Source organism: Caretta caretta, chromosome 7 (genome assembly GCF_965140235.1).
Source record: "Caretta caretta isolate rCarCar2 chromosome 7, rCarCar1.hap1, whole genome shotgun sequence".
In the NCBI taxonomy this organism is placed as follows: Eukaryota; Metazoa; Chordata; order Testudines; family Cheloniidae; genus Caretta; species Caretta caretta.
This window is the reverse complement of record NC_134212.1, coordinates 72,302,976-72,328,414: the sequence shown is the minus strand read 5'-3', so window position 1 is coordinate 72,328,414 and position 25,439 is coordinate 72,302,976. Positions and strand designations below refer to the sequence as shown.

The 25,439-nt window shown below is 43.6% G+C and overlaps 2 protein-coding genes and 1 long non-coding RNA gene across 4 annotated transcripts in view; 1 reads left to right on the top strand and 2 right to left on the bottom strand.

The window, feature by feature from the left end:
- Window positions 1–6,274, bottom strand: part of CHAT (choline O-acetyltransferase) — a 51,025-nt gene extending 44,751 nt beyond the window's left edge. The window contains exons 1-2 of one of the 2 annotated variants that reach the window (XM_048857543.2): window positions 5,702–6,274; window positions 234–375 (exon numbers count right to left, since the gene is read on the bottom strand). In XM_048857543.2, coding sequence (XP_048713500.1) covers window positions 234–293 — 60 coding nt within the window. In that variant the 5' untranslated portion in view covers window positions 294–375; window positions 5,702–6,274. The remainder of the gene's footprint in view (window positions 1–233; window positions 376–5,701) is intronic. The other variant, XM_048857542.2, reaches the window with a different exon arrangement.
- The window catches only part of LOC125639823 (uncharacterized), an 85,882-nt gene that overhangs the window by 48,951 nt on the left and 11,492 nt on the right, over window positions 1–25,439 (top strand). The window lies entirely within an intron of this gene.
- Window positions 8,024–11,459, bottom strand: SLC18A3 (solute carrier family 18 member A3). The gene has a single exon (XM_048857545.2). It carries the CDS (start codon window positions 10,470–10,472, stop codon window positions 8,916–8,918), a length of 1,557 nt encoding a protein of 518 aa, XP_048713502.2. The 5' UTR covers window positions 10,473–11,459; the 3' UTR covers window positions 8,024–8,915.

The window sequence follows — 25,439 nt, the reverse complement described above, 5'->3', positions numbered from 1 at the left end:
GAGGATGAATTATTTGTACTTTGAATACGAAAAGTGCTAAGACTAGTTTAAGGTCTTGATACTAGACTGTTGCAAGTGACCATTGTTTTCCAAAAATAAAGAAATGAGGTCAGGAATAATGTTTGTATTTACCACTGAGTTTCATTGATAACACTGCTCCTATTGATAATAACTAAAAATCATCTTTCTTTAATCCAACTCTGTTTTGTTTTTGTCCAAAAACAGCCACCTACTGTCTCATCTTTGCTGCATGCATCTTTCTCCTTCTGTGTGAGTTTCTCTAGCACAGGCATCCTTGCATTTCTTTTGAGATCTTTTACTGAGGCCAGAAATTGAAGCCACTTGGGGGCACTTACAGAACAGCACACCTCAGTTCTGGAAATAGAAAAGATTTAAAGCCAAGTCAGTGACAGTTATTTATTACCAAAATATGCACAATATATAGTGTTCCCTGTGCAAGCGTACACTGAAGCTTAAGAATGCAAAACTGAAGAGAAACAGAACTACAATATCTAAAGTAAACTGAATTGAATCCTTTGAATATTACTTTGTCATTCAATTTGTTGCATTTCTCTACAAATTCATTTCTATAGAAAGATCCCATGCACTTAACAGGTTCTCTTTTGCCAGTTTTGATTCACTTTAATTCGTCAGTCTAATTTACTTCACAGTATGTCACACCATTTCAGAGTAAGGCCTGGTCTGCAGCCAGCTTTTGTACTAGTATAACTATGTCGGTCAGGGGTGTGACTTTTTGTTGACATAGTTATACCAGTACAACCCCTACTGTGGATGCAGTTATACCAGTATATTCTGTCCAAGGTACTTCCAGGGCCCCTGTTACCACAATATCAGAGCACCTCACACTCTTTTAATGTGTTTTTTTCCTCACAACAAACCTGTGAGGTAAGGAAGTGTCAAGTGACTTGCCTAAGGTTACAGAGGAAGTCTGTGGCAGAGCGGGAAATTGAACCTCCTGAGCCCCAGGTGAGTGCCCTAACCATTGGACCATCCTTTCTTTTATCTGTGGCACTGCCTTATACTGATATAGCTTGTTCTCCTTCCCATTCAGGGATAAACTATGCTAGTATAAGCAGATATATTGGTATAGCTGCATCCACATCAGGGGATTGGGCCGCTTTAGCTATAGTGGTATCATTAAGGTAGTCCAACTTTTGTGAGCAGACAAGCCCAGATGCTTAAAGGTACTTAGAAACCTCTCTGCCTCACAGTTCAGATGTCACTGACATTTTCAAAGCTGCTGCTCAGCAGCTGCCAAACCTTGTAGGCACCTAAGTCTCTTGGATACCTAAATATCTGCCAGCCAGCATTTGCAAAGCCGCCTAAGCACTGATGCCACCCCCACAAGTAAAATAAATAGATGTTGATCAAGTAGATAGAGAGCTTCAATGTTTATAAAATACTTGTGACTGTACAAATGCAAGGTAGTGGTATGATTGCTACAATGGGGTTTTAAAAGAATTGGTAGGAGAATTTTTGTGTATGAAAGTGAGGGGTGAATAACTGGGCATGCTGTGGAAGGCACTGTGGGTTATTTCCCTCACACAGCTGTATGCAAGGGAAATTTAGGTTAGATGGCAGGGAAAACTTTCTGGCTCTAAGGGTAGTTAAGCTCTGGAATGGACTTCCAAGGGAGGCTGTGGAATCCCCATCACTGGAGGTTTTTAAGAGCAGGTTAGACAAACACCTGTCAGGGATGGTCTAGGTTTACTTGGTCCTGCCTTAGCACAAGGGGCTGGACCTGATGAGCTGTTAAGATCCCTATGGTTCTATGTCATCTTTGCTATTCCAGTCTTTTGGCGTCTGCACAGCTCTGCCAAAAAAGTGTCATTTGAATCCCCTTCTGTGATTCCAGTCCAGAGCCTTTGCTGGACAAACTGACACTTGTGCCATATTGTGAGATAGCTTTAAAAAAATGGTCCACAGGGCACTGGAATGAAACATACCAAACTCTTTTTGATCTGTGATGTGCTTTATCATAGATATGAGGTGAAAGGCTGCATTAACCCACAGTACCACTCAGCTCCCTATATAGTACTACAAAAATCTTGCCAAGTATTTATGAACCATTAAGTGAACAACATAAACTCAAAACGAATTTAACAAAGAATGTAACAAAAGAATTTAAACTTTCCGTAATGCTCACTGAAGTCTGTGGCGTATGTAGCTGTGAACCTGTGATCCCTTAGTTCTCTGTGTACTGCCTTTAAATTCGTAAAAACCTATGTTGAAAGACAGAGCAGCCAGTTTGTCTTTGGCACTGACACAGCCTGTGCTGAGGAAGCACACACGTGGTGCTCTCGCAGGCAGACTTTACTTTCTTTCCTTATTGTTTCCTTTAATTTGAAATAAATGTCATGCAATCTCAAAGTACGTGTTTGTTCTTGGTCTGTGGAAAAATCTAGCAAAGGCAAAGCCCCTGGGGTTAATAGAATCATAGAAATGTAGGGCTCAAAGGGACCTCAGGTCACCAAGTCCAGTCCCCTACACTGGGGAGGACTAAGTAAATGTAGATCATCCATGACCGTTGTTTGTCCAACCTGTTCTTAAAAACCTCCTGTGATGGGGATTCCACAACCTTCCTTGGAAGCCTGTTCCAGAGCTTAACTATCCTTAGAGTTAGACAGTTTTTCCTAATATTTAAACTAAAACTCTCTTGCTGCAGATTAAGCCCATTACTTCTTGTCCTTCCTTCAGTGGACATGGAGAACAATATAAAGAAACAATATGTATTATGTACAAGGACTTGGAGAAATATGGGAAAGCTGACACTGTAGTTACTTTTGTTTTGTCTCTTCTGTGGATAGAGTCTCACTTTTAGTCTCAAATACATCCGATGAAGTGAGCTGTAGCTCACGAAAGCTCATGCTCAAATAAATTGGTTAGTCTCTAAGGTGCCACAAGTCCTCCTTTTCTTTTTGCGAATACAGACTAACACGGCTACTACTCTGAAACCTGTCAATCTAGCATCTCTCACAAATCTTAAATTCACTTAACTGTTGTACAAAGAAGATGAATGTTGCCCCAATGATGGAAAATCCCAGAGAAAAGCAAGATGACTTTATAGTTACTCGCTCTGATTGAAAGGAACATTGTCAAAGTTTTGGGGCCAAAAATTAATTTTCATGTCTTTAATTATGAGTGGCTCAAGCACACTCCCACTGTTCCTTCAGTTAACTCCATGTTTTTCAGCAGGATGCTGATCTTTGCAGGAATCATGTAGTGTTCATCATATTTCAAAGCAGCAGCAAAAATCCACATAGAGAAGACTGACCTCTTCTTTAGCAGATAACAGAGAAAGAGTGACCGATCTAATCCACTTATTTGGCTTTGTTTCCAACTCATTATTGGAGTCAATAGATAGGTAAATCCTATCAGTTAAAATTACTTCTTGCAATTTATAGTGTAATGGTAGTTTTACATGAACAGCTCACAACCGATCATGCTTATTCTCTTTGGTATCAAGAGTATGCACTTTGAGCTGTGCGTTACTATGGCTTGTTAAATGTTTGAAAACGCTAAAGTCAGGGCTATTTAATGACTAATTTAAGTCTCAGCCAGTCACATGATAGATGAAGTTGATCCAGTAGGTCTTTTGCAGTGTGTCTCAGTGAGCAATGGGCCTGATCCCTCAATATGCCAAGTGCCTCCTACAAGGTTCTGATCCCCTTCAACTCCCAATGACATCAGTGGGGATTGAGGGCTTTCAGCACTTCGTGAGAGACCCTCAGCACCCCTCGGGCCTGTTTTCTAGCGTGCTAACCAGGCCCAGGGTATGCCAGATGAACAACTCAAGGATCCGCGAAGTCAGCTGAGGAGGGGAAAGAAGACTTCGAGGGCTATAGCCCGTGGGTGGAATACCTACCCCAGACGGAATCAGAGCTACTAGTGTGAACCCAGCATCTAACCTTCCCCTCTGGCAGTGTTGAGTGGGATCACGACAAACTGCCCAGCGCTACTGGGGTGCAGCCGCCGCTGGGCTGGGGAGGGCAGCGGGGCAAGCAGCAAATTTGCCGCTGCCCGAGAGCGAGCGATAGCGGGAATATTGGCCAGGGGTAGGCGCGGCGGGGCAGGTCCTGTCCTACTCACGCAGAGGAGGCATTGGGAGGTCTCCTCACCAACGCCTCAATCCCTTGGACAGCGCAGGGCTGAGAGCTCGGTGCCTCGGGCTGCGTGCTGGGCTGGGCTCCCGGGCAGGGGCGGTGCGGATGAGGGGTGCGGGCTCCCGCAGGGGGCATTGGAAGGGGGAGCGGGTGACCGCTCCGGGTTACAGGCCGGAGGGCCGCTCCCGCCGATCAGCCCGTTCTCTCTGCGCGGCGCGGCCCGGAGCCCCTGGAGCCCGGATCTCTCGCTGCTCTCCCAAGCCAGCGGTTACCTTTAGCTTTCGCTTTGCTCGCAGCCGGCATTATCCTGTTTCCTTCTTCCTCTGCCCCTTCCCATCTCCGTCCCCCTCCCCGCCCTGCCTGGCTGGGCAGCTGGAGCCTTTCTGGCCATGCCCCTGGCTAATCCCCTTTCCATCCATTGGCTTCTGCGGCCATCCCTTCTCGGTTCTCACCCTCCTGCCTCAGTTTCTTTCTAGGCGATCCCGAGGGAGGCTATCGCAACAGCAACGGGTAACCGCGGAAAGCAGGAGATGAAGCGTAGGCTTTGCGCTGCTGCTGGGGGAGGGGAACACCCTAGTTGAGTTTCTGCTGTGAATAAAAAGTTATTGCGCTCCAGCTGTGCTGAAAGTAACTGGACTTAGGTACGAGCTGCGGTGAATGGCAGTGTCCGCTGCGCGCGGAAAGCCTGGAATTGCTCAGGAGCCGGGCAAACTCCCGCGTGCCCCGAGTCCTTGGGAAAGAGTTTGCCACCGAGGCTGGATCTTCCACTTGAGTCCAGAACCCGCCCCTGGTGCCAGCCTTTCCTCTTCGCCCCGGTGGGGTTAGTGCAGCCACCTCTGGGGCTGCCACCACTTGGAGGCGGATTCGTCTGTTACAAACCCATCCACAAAGACACAGGTGTCCCCAAAGGGCGGAGCGCTGAGTTATAGACCCAGCCCTGGTTCGGACCCCTTGACAATCTTCCCGATCTTCCAAGCTCTTGAGCCCTGATGGGAGGAGGCAGCCTATACAAATATTTAAAGGGACAGCAAAGATGCTGTCTGCAGCCAGCTCCTTTGAGGAAATGATTTAACGCGTTGGAATAGTCCTAGACAGGGATTAATGGAACTTGCCAACTATAGCAACATAATAAATCGTTAGCAGCAGAGCAAATTAATAACAGCAATAAAAGTCAAATCTTCCCCTTACCGTTGCTCTGCGCTCCGAGTGTTAAATTGATTATAAACTGGAGGCGTCTACAACTTGTAAAAACGGATGTAAATATTCCCCCTCCTCCCACTCTTCTGGTTTTAGTCGCCTCCCGGCTAAATGAAGGAACTGTTTGAATGTCTTTAGCTGATTCCCCGGACATTCTGCAGAGACTGGCGATTTGGTTTGTTCGGGGGTGTCATTCTACAGAACAATGTCTGCTGCAAAGTGGTTATAACGCGCGCACACACAGGGGTGAGAAAGGCACATCTGTCTGGTGCAAAGGTGGGAAAAGGCACAAGCTAAAGAACATCGGACACGCACCCCTGACGTGCGTGCGAACAGCTCTTGAATGCATCAGTGCCAGCCAGCGGCTGAACACCCCTTACCTGTTCCAAAGCGAGTTGATTGAAGTCAAAGTTTCAAACGCAAATGTCAGGAGCAGAGGGAAACGTGGGGGTGGATATTTCAGGCTTCAAAGCGCTTCTTGAGGGCTCAGAAGCGCTCTGGGCAATGTGGAGGCTTTGGAGCCTGCTTTTGCTCTGTCCAAGGTACTTTCATGTCTCCCTTTCCTTCTGGACACATACACTGCGTTGGGAGAAGCTCTTCGTTCAGCCTCCCCCAGGTCTGGCTGTCTAACTCCTCCTTCCCTCCCTTCCTATTCGTGCAGCCTGAGCGGCCTCCCATAAGGCAACCCAGCCCAACCTCAAACCATCCTCCCGCTAGAGTTCAGCTTTCCTACAGGCTGGACACGCGGAGAGCGTCCTCCTCTCCGGGGCCAGCGGCAGGGGTTTTGCATGGTTCGCGGTCCCTAACCCAGCAGCAGACTGTGCGTTTAAAAGCAACATGGCACTAGTCTCTCTCAGCGACTAGTGCCCGGGAGCGGCTTGTCCGAAGTTACTGGGCATCGCCCCATGGCGTGTATTTCAAAGTGAAGGCGCCTTTTTTTCCGAGTGGAAAGCTGGTGCAGGGAAGGCAGGGTCCCCCTTCTGCGCTGACTTCGATAAAGCCACATTTTCTTTCGGTCTTTCGTTGCTTGACTATCAGGTTAACCTGCCACGTGCGGCAGTCTGACGAAGGGAAAAGGTCAGACACGCAATGGGTACGCAATATACATGTGCTCTGACCTCTCCCGATTCCCGATCTGCTTCCTCGGCCCCGTTGGGAATCCTTAATACTCTCCAGCCCTTAAAGGAGCAGGTTGAAGGACAGGGCCTCTCCTGTGTATTGAGCAATGCTTCCAAGCTTGAATTAAAGTTCTTTTCCTTGGCGTTCATTAGATGATTAACGGTGTTACTGGGGGTAAGGGAGTGGGAGGGAAATAAACAGCTCTGATTCCAAGGAAAAATTCAATTCCCCATTTTTGCTGCCTTTAGTTCAGTTGTAATGCAAATTCTCTCCCCTCCTCCCGCCCTTTAAACAATAGCAGCTTCTCCTTTGACCAAGTCAGGTCTTAATTCCCCGCGTTCGTTAGAATGGAGTCATATCTTATTTCTAAATCTCTAGCCCGCTAGCATCGGGGGTGCGGGTTAGTTTTAAGGAGCAATTGGCAGTGCATTTCGAAAGAGCTTATTAAATATCCTCTGCACCCGGTGTTTAAAGTAGTACTAGTCTATTGGCGAAGATGGTTAACCAAAGGGTTTTGAATAATAAGAATCGGAGTTCTGTACAGAAATTATTTGTTCCCCTAGAGTCACAGCTGGACGAGGCAGCGGTCTCGCTCTCTCTGTCTCTCTCTCTCTCTCTTTTTTTGATACAAATTGGCTGTCCTGAAAAAGGTAAGCACTTTCTCTTTTTCCGCTGGTTTAAAATGAAATCAGAATGTGGGTGTTTAATTAGTGTGCAGTCCCTGGGTTTGTAAATATTGCTTCCCTGGTTGAGCCTCCTTACCAGCACACACAAAAGCAAATGATCATTTGAATCTAGCCACACTGAAAAGAAAGTAAGCTTTCAGACATTAACTAAAGGCATACCAATAGCACTATGGACGGATGCCAGGGAAATCCCAGTTATCTAACTCCAGGCGAAAAAAAATGGTTACATCCTTAAATCTTCTTTTTGGCAGTTGCAAGTTGAGCTTTATTTTAGAAATGTGGGACTCAGCTTGGTCCTATGGTCATTATTGATTCTTTGTTACCGAAACCAAAATGCCACTACAAAGCAGCGCTTCCATTGTTATTTGTTCCTCTGAGAGGGGACTCCGAGGCCCTGACAGCTGCTATCATAACGCCCTATGTCAATCAGAGACCTTGATGACCAAGTGAAATTGATGACTGGTTTGTTGTGTTTCTTCTTCATTTTTCTAGGAACTCTAGCGGGAGGGGACTCTTTATTTTTTAGAAAAGAAGCCGTTTGTTTTGTCTAATAGATGGTTGAACATTTAAATAAACGATGTATTATAGCGACCTATAAGCAAGGGGGGAATCTACAGGGAAAAAATGTGAGCTTCGGTTTTATATTTGCGTTTGGACCACAGGTTCCATCATTTGGATACGTTTGAATAAATCACCTTCGCCCTTTTTAGCCCGTGATACTGACATCCTTTGTGAAGCGCTCTGAGATCTATGGGAAGCGCTGTATAAGAGCTAGGTATTATTATTTTAATCCCCATAGATTATAATTATGTGATATAGACGGGACTACATTCTGGGCAAAGTATTACATTTTCCTTACCGTAAATCTACGTGGGGTAAATGCAAAATTCGGAAGCATTTGATTATGTAAAGTCTTTATTGAAAAAGTGCTGTATTTAAAAAATAAACCAATACTTTAATACCAAGACAGTGTACGCAGCGAAGTTTGATGCCCTGTTTGCAATTCAGTACACATTTTCTGTCGGAACATTTTTACATTGTCAATCTTTGAATTCTGAGATTCCACCCCAGGGAATTTATTTGAATTTATTGAATCGGTCTTAAGAAATAAACGAGGCTGATGTTATAGGGAACTTCTTGACATTTGTTAGAGTAATATCCTTGCCCTCAAAAACAATGAAAGAAAGACCATGGACCCCTCAAACTTCATTTATTCAGATCATATTATCCTTGTAGATTTGGACTTACACATGATACAGTATATTGCATTTACCAAGTAGCAGCACAACAGAAAAAATGATTACAGCGCTTCAGCTGGTTCTCAAAGAAGAAATAATACGATGTGATTTTTGTTGCTGTTGTTAAATATGAAACCAAGTGAAAGTGTCAGTACATATATACAAGATTTAGTAAATTTAAGTCCCTGAATATGCCATCTGAATTTTATTACAGACTTCCCTCCCTTTTAATGTATTTTTACAGAGATATACAGTATGTCACACACAGAGTTTTCAACTCGAGAAAACTTTTGCACAAGAGACCTCAGCTAAAAGTTTTTGGAAGGACCACCACAGATTTATGTAAATGCTTCATTAGATTAGTCTTCTTCGTGCTTTTCCCTTGCCAGTGTCTAAGGAAATACCAACTTAAAACAAGTCGAGAAGACATTACAGCATGATAAAGGTTAAATTGTATATAGTGCACATTGGTACATAAACAGACGGCAATAATGCTTTCACCCCCCCCCCCCACACCCATTTTAACCCTTGTTCTGCCAGCTCCGTGTAACCTAACTGTATTCATAGTCTGAAGAGTCCTCCTCCGAGGCCCCTGTCAGGTCTCTGTGGTAAGAGTCCACGCTGTTTCCTTGCATCCCCCCTGTTGGATGGGGGGTTTTCCCCTTGCCTTTGCGCTCCTCCATTTTGATGGTGTCATAGAGTCCTTTGGGTCCTTCCTCCAGCAGGATGTTCCTCTCGGAGTGAGAGGCTTTCATTTGGCAGACGTTTTTGAGGAACAGGAGGACCGGGGCGTAAAGCACGTTGGCAAGCCCCATGCCCAGGTTCAGCTGCACGAAACCTAGCGAGTGCACGATCTGGCTGGCGACTATGGGCCCCAGGGCATACGCCAGGGAGTAGGAGATATCCGCTATGGCATAGACGCTGCCGTAGACGGAGACGTGGCGCACGTCCACGAGGAAGGCAAGCGTGGGCAGCAGGGCCGTGTCCACCAGGGCGATCCCGAAGCAAATGCCGCAGAGCGGGACGATGAGCTGCCCGAAGTTCCGGCAGGCGGGCACTGTGCACGAGCTGGCCCCGATGATGACCATGCCCAGGGCCCCATAGAACCACTGCAGGTGCGGGTACTTGGCGGCCAGTTTGACGGTGATGTAGACGCCCAGCACATGGGGGAAGAAGGCGGGGAGCCACGTGACCCCCATCTCCCACTCCGAGGCGCCCATGGTCTTTTTCATCCACGTGGCGATGGTGGGTTCGAGGAAGGCCAAGGGGATGTTGCACGTGGTGAGGGCGCCGGCCACCACGGCGATGTAGGGGTCGATCATGAGCCTCTGGATGGGGGTGCCCACGGGCATGTTCTCCCGAGCCCGGCTGCCGAAGGGCTTGATGACGGTGAGCAGCAGCAGGCAGTCCAGCAGGCAGACGCAGGCCAGCACCAGGAAGGGCACCCGCCTGCCGGCGAACTGGTGGAGGATGCCGCCGAAAGGGGGCGCCACCAGGCTGCCGAAGGAGATGAAGGCCAGGGCGATGCCCAGGGCCCGGCTGCGCTCCGACTCCTCGGTGTACTTGTCGGCGATCATGGCGATGCCGGAGGTGTCGGCGAAGGCGGAGCCCAGCCCCTGCAGGCTGCGGGCGGCGAAGAGGGTGGCGTAGTTCTCGGCCAGGGCGAAGATGATGGTGGAGAGGAACATGACGGTGAGGCCGATCAGCAGCGGGATGTCGTAGCCCACGCGGTCGATGAAGGTGCCGCTCAGCGGGTTCACCAGCAGCTGCAGGATGGCCTTGGAGGCGAACAGCAGCCCGATCTTGATGTCCTCGTTCTCCGGGGGGTACCCGGGCCCCAGCACGGACTTGGCCCAGCTGGCGTTGGCCCCGCTGGCGTTGCTCTCCCGGGCCTCCCACTTGGTGAGGTAGCTCGGCATGATGGGCACGATCACCATGTAGAGCATGTTATCCAGGAAGAGGGCCACGCACACGATGACCAGGATCAGCCGCCGCTGCCGGTGCACGTCCTGCATGGCCGTGCCCAGCTGCTTGGTCTTCTCGCCCATGGCATAGGACAGCTTCTCCACGGCGGACTTGGCCGGCCCGGCTCCCCCCTCGGTCGCCATCCTCCGATCCGGGGGACACCCCGTCCTGCGCCCGGCAACACAGCCGCTGCCCTCCTCAAACTTCAGCCTGTCCGCTGCGCGGGTGCCTCGCTATCTGTGCATGGGGGGCCGCGGGGGGAGAAGCACTCTGAGGACAGAGAAGGCTGAAGCTCCGGTCTTTTCCTCCACACACCCCTCCTCCGGCCTTTCCCTCTTGCCGCCTTCTTCCTTGGCGATACGGCTCCCTCCAGACACACCTCCTGCAGTCCTGCCCTCCTTCCTCTGCCCCTGGCTCTGCTTTGCCCTGCGCTGTTGCTCGTCTGCTCCTCACAAGCCCGGACGCCTTTCACGTCTTCAGGGAAGCCGGCAGGGCGGCTCACACTGTGGCGCGGGCTCCAGACGCGCGTTGGCAGCTGCTTCCCCTTTGCCTCGCCACTCCTTGACGGACGGGCTGCCAGCGCGCCGGCTTACTTCGCTTGGCTTTGGCCGGAGCTCACTCCCAGTCCGCAGCGACCATCCCTGCCAAGGCTGCGGGGCGGATGGGAAGGGCTGGCCAGCCGCAAGAACGCCCCCAGCGCCCCCGCTCCCCAGCTCAGAAGGCCGCGGAGAGCCGGGTGCCCCCAGGGCTCAGCCCCATCGCTCGCGAGCCAGCCGGTGGAAGCTGTGCCCTCAGCCCCGCGCAGGCATGCCGGCTTTGGGGGCCATCGGCGCAAATTGAGTTGCATGCTTCTCGAGGCTTACTCTTATTTTTTTTTTCTTCCCCCCAAATAATCCCGTTTCCCCTCCCCAGCCAGGGCTCTGACGCACAGTCCGCGTTGGCCCCCAAGTGGTTACTTTGCCAGCTGCGTCTCTTTATGCTAATGTGACACATGGAGGAGCCGTAGCCAATTACCAAGGAGAGAGCCGTGCCCCGAGCGCAGCCCCTCCGAATGGAGTTCCCCCCGGCTCGGGGACCAGCACACCGCCCACGGGAGAGGGAGGCGGCGCGGCGCTGCTACGCCCTGAAGCCAAGGAAACCACAGAATCCGCAAGGAAGTTTTTGGGACGGGACCGTGCAGTCGTGCCCAGTTGTAAGGCGAACCAGATCTAGCAGCAGGGCCGTGTAAACTGTAAGCGAGTGTGGCTAAATCTGATCGTTCACTGCACTCCGCGAGCTAGCCCTGCCTCGGGGGCACTTCTTGGGCAATTTAAATGAAGGATTCCGTTAGTTTATTCCAAACCCAAAGGAAGAAAGAGGGGAGGTGGGTTCAGATCCCCACGGGAGAGCAACAAACAGGGCACCGATCTTGTGGAGAAGAATAGACTCTGTTTTATCTCCCGTTTTATCCGTCCCCGTAGAGGCCAGCGGAGACTTTCAAACCGCACACGCTAAAATCCCCAACCCCAATCGCGAACATTTGGGCGGAGCGGGAGGGCTGGGGGGATGCCACGTTCCCTTTGCTTGAGGAGTCTGGCATTTCGCCATCTATATAAGCCCATTTCTGAATCATTTCTCTGACAGGGTCCTCTGTGCCTGAGGTACAGGAGAAGGAAGAAGCAGAACCTAAGACCCCACTGATCCTGTCCCTAAAATGTTAGCAGTCTTTCTCCAAACAGGGCTTACGTTTGTTCATGGAGTTTTCATTAGTGCTGCTTCCCCCGAGGGGCAGCAGGTGAAATGCTCATATGGCCAGACTGAAACTGCCTTTGCTTAGGAGAGATGCTCTCAGGCTCAGTCCAGTCTCCAGCAGCGCTGATTCCGTTCGGTTTTCAGACACGGTGCTAGGTAGCAGGGGATTAACTCTTTGGACCCTGTGCTGTTTCGTCTGTAAAACGATTTCCCCCTCAGCTTTGTGCCGACTGTTAGATCGCCGTGACTTTTGTTGTCATTTTGCCGAAGAATTAACTTGATCTCTTAGGCGCCACATGTTGGTGTAACTTACGACAGGAGAGGGCATTGCGATTGAGAATTGGCACATTCACACACAGTTTCTACGCCCTCACACCCACAACAACATACCTAAGGAGCTTGTCTTGACACTCTGCCTTTTCAAATAGGAGCGAATGATACCCCTGGCAATGCTTCATGCAGGCTCTGCCTTCTCTTGATACTCCTTTTAGTATAAGCGAGAATGGCTAAAGTGGTTATAAATTAACCATACGCGATACGTCCCCACCCCTGAGTTAGGTAAAGAAGGAAATTTGGGAGGCACTTTCTGAACAATTTGTGTCACTCTTTGTAAATCCCCTAGCCGCTAGTTCTTATTAGATTGTCCTTTGAGGAATTTAGTTTTGCTGAAATGGAAAACATAGAAATACTCTACATTCAAATAACAACTAAAAGAGGATTAACTTTCTACATTAAAAATCTGTTTCAGATGTCATTATGTCTAGCCTGAATAATAGGAGAAAATAACTGAAGTGGCGCTTGACCCTGCAGCCCCTAAAACAGGTAACTTTCTGGGTTCCCCGTCCATGAAGGGGACACTGTCAGGGATAGTTTGAGTTTGGATTTTAAGAACAAGACCTTTGGAAAATTAAAGCCAAGAGAAACAATTCATGACTCCTTTAAAATTCAGAAAAGTTTGTTTGGATTTTAAACATTCTCCTGCAGTGTGTACAGCATAAACAGTACAGCCTTGTGCTAATTTAGAAGACCAGGGAAGTGAAATTGACCCTGGAGCAATATGAAACTGACTAGTCTGTTTTCACCCCCTAAAATGAAAGAAATGCAAAAACTAAAACAACAGAATAAATTAGGAAAAATATATTAGATGTGTACATTTCCTGCATTTTTAATCAGTGAAGTGGAGATACTAAGGCTGCAAAGTCTTTTTTGAATGCTGTGAATAACACATTACCAGTTTGATAAATACCCAGAAAAATGAAATATATTCAAATATAAGCATTTCAGACATTTTAGATTAGATTTTAAAACAAGTACAATCAGAATTATGACTTCAACTATATACTCCTTGTAGCAGAGCCCTTGCTCCCCATTGTGCCCTGTGGAGTTGGGAGCATACAGTAAATAAATAAACATTCCATATAGCAGAATTATGTGTAGACTAATCCAAGGAGATAGTTCTGCAAATGCTGTTTAAAATAATCAGACCTCTCAATTGAATGAAAAATGGTTTCTTCATTGATATGGAGTGCAAGACTCCTTCATTTGCTTGCATTGCACTCTGCTGGGCTTCTGAGGCCAAAGAGAAAGTCATTCATTCTGTCAGTTGCTGTGTCTTGCACTATTGAAACAAAACAGTCTAGATGACCAGAAAGACTCTTAAGATGAGTGTCTGTATGGAGACAGAGGTATACAGATGTAATTGTGCATATACAGAAATGGAGAAGCAAAAGAAATGTAAAATTATACACTTTCACTGTTGCTGTTATTTATTTATTTTATTTTATCCAATAACACTCACATTCGGGACAAAGATCCCAAACAGAGACCCTGAGAATGATGTAACATTAGTCAAAATGACTATTTTCACAGAATGAAAAGAAAGCAGCCAGGAGGAAAACTAGTTGCTCCTAAGTTACTTAAAGGCCATTGCAGTTACTCCTGGATGCACAGTCCATGTCAGTTGTTTCCCTTGGAAACACTGCTCTTTGGACAAAGAATTTAGACTGGAGCGTCCACAGAAATACCCAAGGGGATCAGGCTGAGGAGGAGATTTCAAGAACGTATAAAGGCATACCTGGGGTTGGGGAGGGAGAGAAGAGAAATGAATCTAAGGATAAGAATAAAAATGCTGAAGGACATTCTCCCTACTTGTGATGGATGTCACGTTTACACCAAGTGGTAATGGGTTGTGTGTGTGGTGGGGATTTGATTTTGGATTATTGCTGTGCTGTAGTCAAGAGTATTGGAATCTTGGCTTTTGCTTGATGATGCACTTTATTTGATTAAAGGTTCCCTTTTAATCAAAGATATGGCCATTTCCCGTCTCTAAAATGGAATCTGGCTGGGGCCATGCCTGGAAAATACAGGGACTGGTTCTCTTGTCTCAGGGGAGCTGATATCTCATTTATTACCATCAAGGGTAAGCTGAATTATACTTGTAAAATGTCGCATAATAAATTTAGCCTTCTTAGTAAATCAAATCAGTTGATTCATTTATCTACGACAGATGCGTCATAGCTACGTGAACTTCATTGACTAGACAGAACTAATAGGCAGAGTATGTACCTTCAAACGTGGTCGAAATGTATGGAGCTACAGTGAAATGAAGTAAGAAGCAGTGCCACAAGGTCAGTTTAGAAACTAATAATACACTATAAATAGAACTCTAAGGTTAGGTGAAAGCACTTTGTCCCTAGGTTCTGTTCTTCCCACAGCCCAAAAGACACTAGTGCACACCCTCACTTTGGGTTGAAGGGGAAAATGCTAAGGAGCAGATGTCCTTCACTTGTCGTACATTGCAGTACATTAGCTCTTTGGAAAACTACCATGGATATCAAGATGAGTAAGAAGATTCTATATCCATAAAGGGAATGAAATGGTATGGGCTAGGATTAGTTACCTCCTTTGTTCTAAAGGTTGTAGATAAAGGGAAGGGAAGCCTGTGATGAGCACTCTGTCCTACTTGTGAGTTTAATGGCAAACTGACATTGAAGGAACTTGTAAAGAGACTGCTTTTGTTGACGAGTCTTTATATTCGTTTTATCATAATTTCATTCATTGCCATCCACCTTGGCACTTACATAAGTGGTAAGAATCAGGAAAACACCTGACTTTTCATCACCTATATTTTCTATGTCTAATGAGCTTTCCAGCCCTCATAGGCTTCAGATCTCCTGGGTTTTTCAGTTTCCAGATAGTCATAATTAGAACATTGTATCTACCTCACTGATGCTCTTTTTAGGATAGTCCAATCCAAAACCTGTTAAGACAAAATGTTGTGATTTTTTTAAAATTGAAACAATTAGTGGAAGTGATGTTTAGGATAATCAGATTTCCAGAGAGGAGAGAATTTAACACATTCATATAAATAAACACACAAAAGGCTAGAATAAAAGTTGGATTTGATTATGAGTGGGAGTGACTTGTAGCAGAACCCACAGGTTTGTAACACTCACTTCAGTAAAAGTAAGAAGTGAAAATCCTTAGGAAATTCTGAAAATGAAAAATTTCAACTTACATGTTCTAATAGGAAAACAAAGGCAATGACCTTGCAAAATCTGCACTCACCTCACTGAATTACTGGTGACTCAAAGAAAACACTTGTGCTTTGGATTAAGAATTGCTTTAAAGGTAAAATTAGTGCAATTTTATAAATAGAGAAATGATAAGACAGTATTGTAAAGAATGGATTTGAAATAGTTATAAGGTGTTTAGAAATCTGCGCAACAGAAAAACTTCTTGGTATAAGGAGACTAAATACAATGACTCAGAAGCTTGGACCACTTCATATCTTCAAAATACTAATCCCCTTAATAGCCCTAATTCTTAATGTTTGTAATAAAGAGCTCATCCTCTTAAGGACTGACAATACATTTTGGCACCCATCACAGAGAAAATTATGTTTCCTTTTCTAGATAATTTTTCACCAAGATCTGTATGTCTATTTCTTGCAAACAGAAAAACCATCACCTATTTAGACAAATACTGTATTATTTGTCTAGACAGGGCAGGGAGAAAAGGGAGGAGAGTTGAAGTTCATTTTTCAGTAAACTCAGTTTCAAGTATCCCTTTGTATGGTAAACAACGGAAGTAAAAATAGAAGGATGTATATTATTTTTGTATGCAGAATTTAAGAGTAAATGCAAATATTTTGCATCAGCCAATGATATTTTTTCCCTTGCATCATTGATATACCTAAGGTGTCATCCTGATCCCATTCAAGTCAATAGGAGTTTTGCCATTGACTTAATCAGAGTAATCATTTCACACCCATCTTTTGGAATGCATTCTGGGACTGTTAACTTTAATTTCCTGATAATTTTCAGGAAAAATACAGCGGAAATCAGAGAGGTAGGCTTTACACTATAGCATATTTACTATTTGCATAAAACCAGTGTTTAAATTGTGTCATTTCTCTCTGGAAATATTATTACTGCTTAGTTGTTGACAGTAGTAAATCATCAATTTGTTTATACTGCGTACTTCATATAGTTTGAAAACTGCTGTCATACTTCCTGAATTTTTTGCAAATAGTGTTTTGAGAGAGAGTAAAACAGGTGACAAATAGGAGACAACAGGCAATCAGAAACTCCAGGTTTATAAATTATGGTATAAGTTTGTGTTAGTTTAGTGACTGTTGATGTTCTTGTTAATACTTGTGGGTAATATCATCACAGAGTTGAAATTGGAAGAAAGCGATTAGATTGTGATTCACCCCCTGCAATGGTAGAGTTATTCTCTACGATATATTCTTGAGTATTTTTATTCACATTAGTTTAAACAGCTCAATCTACTGGGCTTGCACCACTTCTTGGGAGAAAACTTAGAGTCTAATAGGGTTCACTGCTTGAGTATTCTCCTGATATTCAACCTTAAACTTCCTTTGATCAGTTTTATCTCATTAATCCTAGTTCTGTTCCCTTGGATCACATTAAACAATCTCCTTCCCTTCCTGGGTTTTTACATCGTTCAAATACTTATTCTGTCAATCACAAACCATGCCTTTTACATCACTGGCATACCCATTGATTGATCTCCTGTATCAGTCTTCTCTTCCTTGAGCTAAACATGACATCAGCAAGATCTCAAGGAGATCATCTACACATTCCCGCCATCAGGTCTCTTTCTAGGCACCACTGTCACCCTTATTCTATCAAATCTCCCTTCACTTCACTGACAAAACTTGTTAAAGAGATTCCCCAATCAGCTCTAAAAACATCAACCTCACCAAGTCCTCTTTTCTCAGCCATTCAATGCTAAAAATACAGACTCTATTCACAAGAATAATTTGTGCAAGAACTCACCTGTCATCTGATAAAGATAACAGAAAACCCTCCTGACATTTCAAGAATACATATGTGTGCGTGTTTGTGTAGAAGATACATATCTAAGTTCTTTAGCTTTGAGAGGCCAAGTGAACCGAGAAAGTCACAGAATGAGGAAGAAACAGAGTTCTAATAAGAAGGAATTTAATCTGGAGTAGGAGTAAGAGGCCAGCAGCTGAACAGAGCGAAGTAAACAGGAGTTGAGTGAGCAGGAAGACTGCAAATGTTTTGATGGTCTGAAGATTTGGGGACCCTGTCTACGCATAGCTTATTAATTCTGTTAGATGTTGGGTGCTTTTTATGTGTATCTGTGTCAGACTGCGACTCCATTTTGAACATGGGGTTAGTTTGCCTTTGAGAGCTCTCCATGTTGGACTGGAATTCCAAGGGGCAGTGGCACAGGGCTAACACTAGAGTGTTATTAAATCAGGATGGTCCTCTATTCAAATAAAAGCACCATAGACAAAAGACCAGCTCCTGCCCAGGAACTGGGAGAGGTTGCCTGGCAGGGAAATCACCTGTTGAAGTAGGGGTCTGAGGTCACCTGCTGAGGCTGATCAGGAAGTCCCATAATAGAGGAGATTGGAAGGTTATAAAAGGGCAGAAGCTGCTCTGCTTTTGGGTCTTCGGCCATTTTCACCAGCTCAAGCAGAGGAAAGCTGCTGCAAGACCATGATGATGAGGCAGGGAAAACCTTCCTACCTGAACACAGATGGACTCTCAAGGGAAGGGTGACTCTCAAGGGAGGAATGTGGTGGTGGTTTCTACATCACTGGTTTTCAAACTGTGGGGTACCCCCCCCCCAGGGGTGCAATGAGGTATTGGGGACACAGGGTGTGGGGTGGGGCTGAGTGTACATTCTGGGGAGCATCCAAGAACTGCCATGGAGGCTTAGTGGAGACTGCATTGGTTTTGGGCCTAGGCAATTGGACTTGAGGGGTCCCCCCTGCTAAGAAGGGTGTCAGGCACGAGGCCTGCATTTGGAGTGCATCTCTAGCAGCCCAAAAGCAGACAGACAACATCTAAACTCTGCCCAGCCCTTGCAAGGGAAGGGCACATGGGATTCAACATTTGGATCCCCTCACAGCAATCTGTTGAGTATCCAGGAGGGAGAGTGTGACCAGATCTGACAGATTTTTATTGGAAAAATTGTGTGAATGGGAAGACGGCAAATGCTTTGATGACATTGTTTCTAACTCTCATCTCTGCTGAATGCTCATCTTTGTTCACCTCTTAGTACCATACTCCCACTCAGATTAAATTCCTTCTTATTAGGACTCTTTCTTCCTCCTTCAGTGCTTTTCTCAGTTCACTTGGCTTCTCAAAGAATACACACACACACATGAAATGTCAGGAGTGTTTTTGTTTTACAAATTGTATTTAGCATCTTGACAACCAGCTTTGCTGGCATTTTACCTGAAATTTTTCAATATGCTAGGTATTCTCACCATGCTTTCTGCATAAGAAGAGTATCTAGACAAAGCTATCCAGAATGTCACATTAGATAATCTGTGAAGTGATCAACATTGTCTTATGGAGAACAATTCTCATATGACTTGCTTGTCCTCCCAAATTGAAAGGCAAATGTCCTGGAGAGGAAAATGAAGAGCATTCCAGTGCTTGCAGAACATACTGCATGCAGTGTATTCCAGTGTGCATGGCACCAATCAGCTTCTGTTCAAGTTGTTAAATTGAAGCTTTCTTTTCATAGAATTGTAGGACTGGCAGGGACTTTGAGAGGTCATCTAGATCAGTCCCCTGCACTCGTGGTGGGACTAAGTATTACCTGACAGGTGTTTGTCTAACCTGCTCTTAAAAATCTTCAATGATGGAGATTCTAAAACCTCTCTAGGCAATTTATTCCAGTGCTTAACCGCCCTGACAGCTAGAAAGTTTTTCCTAAAGTGCAACCTAAACCTCCCTTACTGCAATTTAAGCCCATTGCTTCTTGTCCTATCCTCAGAGGTTAAGGAGAACATTTTTTCTCCCTCCTCCACGTAACAACCTGTTATGTACTTGAAAACTGTTATCATGTTGTCACCGTGCCTCCATGGGTCACAACTGAGAATACCAAATTCAGGACAAACTGCTGAGAAATAGGGCAGACACACCCCAAACTGGTGGTTATTCTTCGATGAGATATACCAAGCCAGCACCAAAAGTAAACTTCTGTCTCACCACACTGGCTAACAAGGAGTCAGAAATGTAGTCTCCTTAGGTATTCCAGTCCTGGATTGAACACCCAGACACCAGACTTAATGATGAGTAGTTATTTAAAACCAATTTCATCAAACCAAAGAACCAGCCACATATCCAGGTCAATATATAACTCAGAACTTACCCAATAATCATGCTGTTGCCAATCCTTTAGTATCTAAAATCTAAAGGTTTATCTGTAAAAGAAAGAAAGAAAAGTGAGAGTTAAAATTGGGTAAAGGAATTAAATACATACAACAATTGCAAAGTTCTTGAATCAGGCTCGTAGCAGTGATGGAATAAACTGCTGGCTTGCTAAGTCTCTGGTTGCTTTCAAATCATTGGAAGGTCCTCAGTCCCTTTGTTAGAATGCTCCCTGTAGTATAAGTTCATAGTTCAGAGGTTTGAGCAGGAAAGAGGCAAAATAGAGCTGTTTCCAAGGGCTTTTATGGCTTCTGCCAAGGGAAGGGAAACCCATTGTTCTATTTTGTGGAAAATTACAGGTAACAAGATAGTGTTTGGAGTCACATGGCCAAGTCACATGTCCGTGCATGCTTAGCTTAGTCATAATAGAGGCCATTACCCATACTGTAGTTTGAACGTTCACATGAAAGTCCATCAAGTGTAGATAGGCGTTTCCCATGGGCCATTATGAGTTAAGTCTTCCTTGATGGGCTATTTAACATGAATAGTTCCTTCAGGATGTGCGGGCTAAATACCTTGTGGGTGTTACCACATGAGCAAACATTTGAAATACAGATACGTAATTAATATTCATAACTTCAGACACAAAAATGATACTGTATACAAACAGCATAATCATATTCAGCAAATCATAACTCTTCCATAGACATCTTACGACACACTTTGTACAAGATTTGTTGCAGTTATATAACAGTGGTAGTAACAACGATCTATATGATCATATTTTAATCACATAGTGTCACACGTCCCCTCTCAATCTTCTCTTCTCCAGACTAAACAAACCCAATTTTTTCAATCTTCCCTCATATGTCATGTTTTCTAGACCTTTAATCATTTTTGTTGCTCTTCTCGAGACTGTCTCCAATTTGTCCACATCTTTCCTGAAATGTGGTGCCCAGAACTGGACACTGTACTCCAGTTGAAGCCTAATCAGCACGGAGTAGAACATAAGAATTATATCTTGTGTCTTACTTACAACACCCCTGGTAATACATCCCAGAATGATGCTTGCTTTTTTTTGCAATAGTGTTACACTGTCGACTCATATTTAGCTTGTGATCCACTATGACCCCCAGATCCCGTTTTTTAGTATTCCTTCCTAGGCAGTCATTTCCCATTTTGTATGTGTGCATCTAATAGTTCCTTCCTAAGTGGAGTACTTCACATTTGTCCTTATTGAATTTCATCCTATTTACTTCAGACCATTTCTCCAGTTTGTCCAGATCATTTTTTGCCAAGAAAGCTTCACACACAGTGATTTTTGTAATGCTTTAACACAAAATTACAATTAAAAACACAATTATGAATAAAACATAAATAGCTGGGTCCTGATGTCCCTGGGATAAACAGAACAACCATCCCTCCAGTAAGAGTCTGGTATGGTGCCACTCATTGGTCAGAAAATGCAAGGTAAAACTAGATCATTAAGAAATAATTATACAAGTCCACAAACATGTATGCATACTTGTGTGCATGCATTGTATGTATGTGTATGATAATATATGCATATGCTATATGTAGCTAATGCTGTCACAGGATCTATAGCTAATGTTGCCTATACATTTTCATTATAATTCCCTATTTACAGTAACTCATAATTCCGAAATATTCACCTTTGAGCTGAAATTTTCCATAGCTGGTTTCTGCTTCAGAATAATTATTCTGTGTATGACAAGTTTGAATAAAACACTCAAGAATGTGGAGAGTGGGGAAAAAGGCCCCTTTTTTCCCACTGTGAATAAAACCAGCTCATTTGCGCTTGAGGCCTGTTCATGGGCACAAACTAGGATTCAGGCTTGTGCCAGTTTAGGGATTAAACACTAGATATGGGCTGGGGTCCTTTTCAAGACTTTGGGCTGGGTAGAAGATCAGGGCTAGATTGTGGGCCCAGCCTAAACTTATGGTGGGGTCTGGCATTAGGCCAAATATAATGTTTACTCAGTTTGGGACAGACTAAGGTCAGTTTGGGGCTGTTTTAGGCCAGGGATTGGGGACAGTTACTGGATCCACGCTAGGTTTAGGTTTAATAAGGATCTTGGACTTGGGTTAGGATAAGCATTGGGAAAGTGTGAGAATCTTGTCTAGCGTCACATGGGGTGCTTTATCTTGGATGCAAACCAAATATTTCTGCTTTACACTATGTTCAAACCATTAAAGTATTGATCAAGTAATGTGCAATTTGCTTCTTTTTCTATGCATTAAATAAGCCTATTGAACAGCCTGTAGGGATTTTTACTGTATAAACAAATATCTTTGAATGACATCTAAATGATTGTATTAATGAATACAATGTGTTATCTACCTCATCAAAACCACACAAACCTTTTTAAACCATTCCTCCAGTAAGAGCCTGGTATGGTGCCTTGCAGTATGACCAGAATAGAAAACTCAGACTCTGCTGGAACAACAGATGATTGAATCTCAGAGTTGTTTGCTCCTCATTGAACATTCCCAGCCTAATAGCCCCCAACACTGCTCCCTGTGAAAAGTTCCTCTAAGTGACTTGGCTGTTGCATTTTGCATAAGCTGGTATTTGTGGGTGTTCATCAAATATTGCACCAAGCAGAGCACATTGAAGTAGTTTCATTTGGCGATGGCAAAGGCATTGGTTACTGTGATGAAGACAGCATCCAAAAAGAATGGTCACAAACTTGTAGCTTAGGGTAAGTGGAAGATAGCTATCTTCATCACTGCTGCTATCTGTACTGCTTAAGAATCTAAAAATTGACCTGAGTGTAAGGTTGTAAACTTGAATAACAAAAGGGCAGATAAAAGATTCTCAGTCTATGGGGTAATACCATTTTTCTTCAGTTTCTTCCCTTGCTCTATCAACATTACATGACAGAATAGAATGCAGCAAGTAAGAGCACAGGGGCAGATGTATTGTGCATTACTTCCTGACTTTTTAGGTGATCATGTTATGCCCCTAAGCATGAGATTTATTGTCCCTCATTTTAGCTTGCACTACATACAAATGGTACTAGCATTCAGGGTAGATAAAAAATCAATGATTTTTTAAAAAAAAAACACAACTTTTTTTATGTAGATTGGAGTTTTTAAATTTAAATTCAATACATTTTTCTTTTAAAAATGAACCTATTTAAAATTAAATTTGAAATATGACTGCCTGTGCTATGGCCTAAACTTATTATAATCTATAAAAATGATTTAATTAAATAAAAAACATATGAATCAATCCATGTTTGTTGCCAAAGTTTTAAAAAAAGCTAAACCACTGAACAGACGGAAGTCATTGGCTAAGATAAACTGGTAGTGCTAAACCAGGTTTTGACAGTAGTAGCTTCTTCTGCAGGTGCAGAGAGAATATCATCTTCATTTTAGTTTATTCAACTAGTTCAGTTCAATGACTAGTTCATTCGAAGCTATGAAACTGATTGGGGGTTGAAAAAGCTTGCTTGCCTTGTCCAATCCATGAGTTAAAACTAGATGTGGGAGGATGAGATCTACTGTTCTAAAATCTTGAAGGACATGGCGACCAGAAACAATCGCTTTGATTCACTAGCTACAGATAATATTAATTTGTTTAATAAATCAGTTAGTTATAAATACAAAATATGTTTTCATAAACTTTTATTTTCCTTATATATTCTGTACATTTAAGGTAGTTTTATTTAACTAATAAAAAAGTAAAATGCTGGTTTTGCACATTTTTAATTGAATTCCAATTTTGCAAAACAAACAGGGCGGGACACAAATCACAAGTAAAAAGTTACCCATTATCTAATAAATAAGAAATGCATCATTCACCATTTTCTAACACAGTCAAAAATGTAGAAATTAAGAATCTGAATAAATGTCTAAGTTATTTGATTGCTTAAATAAATGTGTATCCTTCTGATTAGCAAAAAATAGTATCAAATTTAGTATAAAGGCTATATTTAGTTACAAATCTACATGTTTTAAAGGTTACCAACCAGTGGGAATCACCTTTTCTTTAGGAAAGTAACTAAAAAGTACAAATGGAAAACAAGATTTAAATCACCAGTTTTAATCATGGTTTAATTTAAACCATTTGATCAAGCAGAAACCTTGATTTAAATAACTGATTTCATGACTTTTATTTAAATCAATCCACCCTTCTAGCATTTTTTTTTAAAATTTAGGCATAGTATTTGACTCCATGACCTACTATAGCCAAGAAATCCACCACAGGTTGAATATATGGTATGGGCAAAAGTATTTCCTTTTATTTGTTCTTAATTTAACTTCCCATTTATTTGCTTAAATAACTCCCTTTTTCATATACCTTTGGATAAGGTAAAAAGAGTGAGATGAGCATTTTTCACTCTGCCCTCTGTAATTTCAAGTGTCTTGGTTAAGTCTTTTCTAACTGTCAATCCAGCTTCAGACTGGCATATGGTACAGAGAATGTGCAGTTCTCATTGGCTGATGCACCCTTCCTAGTGATGTACAAAGGTCAGGTGTTCATGCTGGTTCTCTTAGATCTATCAAAGCAGCCTTTGATATCGTTGAATAGTGTTGAGTGAATAATTCATAATTAATAATACATTAGATGAATTTGTCTTCATTCTCTGCTCAGGAATTATCTGAGGTTGCTTTGCAATTGCCTCACATTTATTCGTTATTTGAGAATTTTGTGAATCATTCTTGGTCTGTAGCTTGTTCACAAACAGTTTGTTGCAAATATTCAATATCTGAAGTGTGAATTGTGTGCTGCATTGGCTAGGTTTGATTGGACACAGGCCTTATATTGTTTTTGTTCCCTGTCTGAAAGAGCATTTTTTTTACTGTTATATTTCTGACTTGTGTTTACAAATTAAAAATTCACTATTTGTGAACAGTCTCTTAATGTTTTCTTAAAATGTGCTGTTTCAGTGAACATTCCTGCCATGCTCATTATTGTAGTATATAGATTACAATAGAACTGCAGGGAGCATAAAATTGATGTTGAACATATGGTGTAATGGATGCCTCCTTTTACATAGAGACAAATGGAGATCACTGCTAATGAACACCTTTGCACCCTGGTGAGATGAAGGACCGTAATGAGATCCAGTAGGTTTTCATCTCTTCCTAGCAGTGAACTTTTAATGAGGCCTCTTCCTTTCTCTGCTCTATTTAAAAATGTCTCTACCACTTTCTGAAGATGGCACTTGAGAATTAAGAAGAGGAGGCAGTGATTTTGCCTTTCCGCCATCTATTGCTAGGGTAAAATTCTCCTGTGCACAGTCTTGGTTTCTGCTCTTCCTGTGCAGAGCTCCCTTTGACTTCAATACCAAAATTTAGTACTTCTGTGCCAGAGACTTTTGTCCTAATTATCTCTTACAGAGGGTGCATTAATTGGATGCCAGGATTCTGATTGCCATCCCCAGTGCTGTCATAAATCAATTCTTGTATCCTTAAACAAGTTATATCAGCCTAATGGGAAAAGATCTGCAGAGACCATTACAAGAATTAACCCAGGGAATTGGAGGTCGATACCACTGTATAATCTATCACTTAGTGTTGTGATCAGTGCAGTTGAATAGCCAAACCCAAATCTCTCTCATGAGGAAGCTGCATTTCCAACAGCATCTGACACTGGGACTGTAAGACTTCCAAGTGCTTGGAGGCTGCAAAGGTTTAATTATTTTTGTTATTAATTTGTATTGCTCCAAGGTGGAAATCATCCGT

Excerpts from the sequence above, each read along its gene's own strand:
- SLC18A3 (XM_048857545.2), bottom strand. The coding sequence starts at position 10,472 with ATGGCGACCGAGGGGGGAGCCGGGCCGGCCAAGTCCGCCGTGGAGAAG.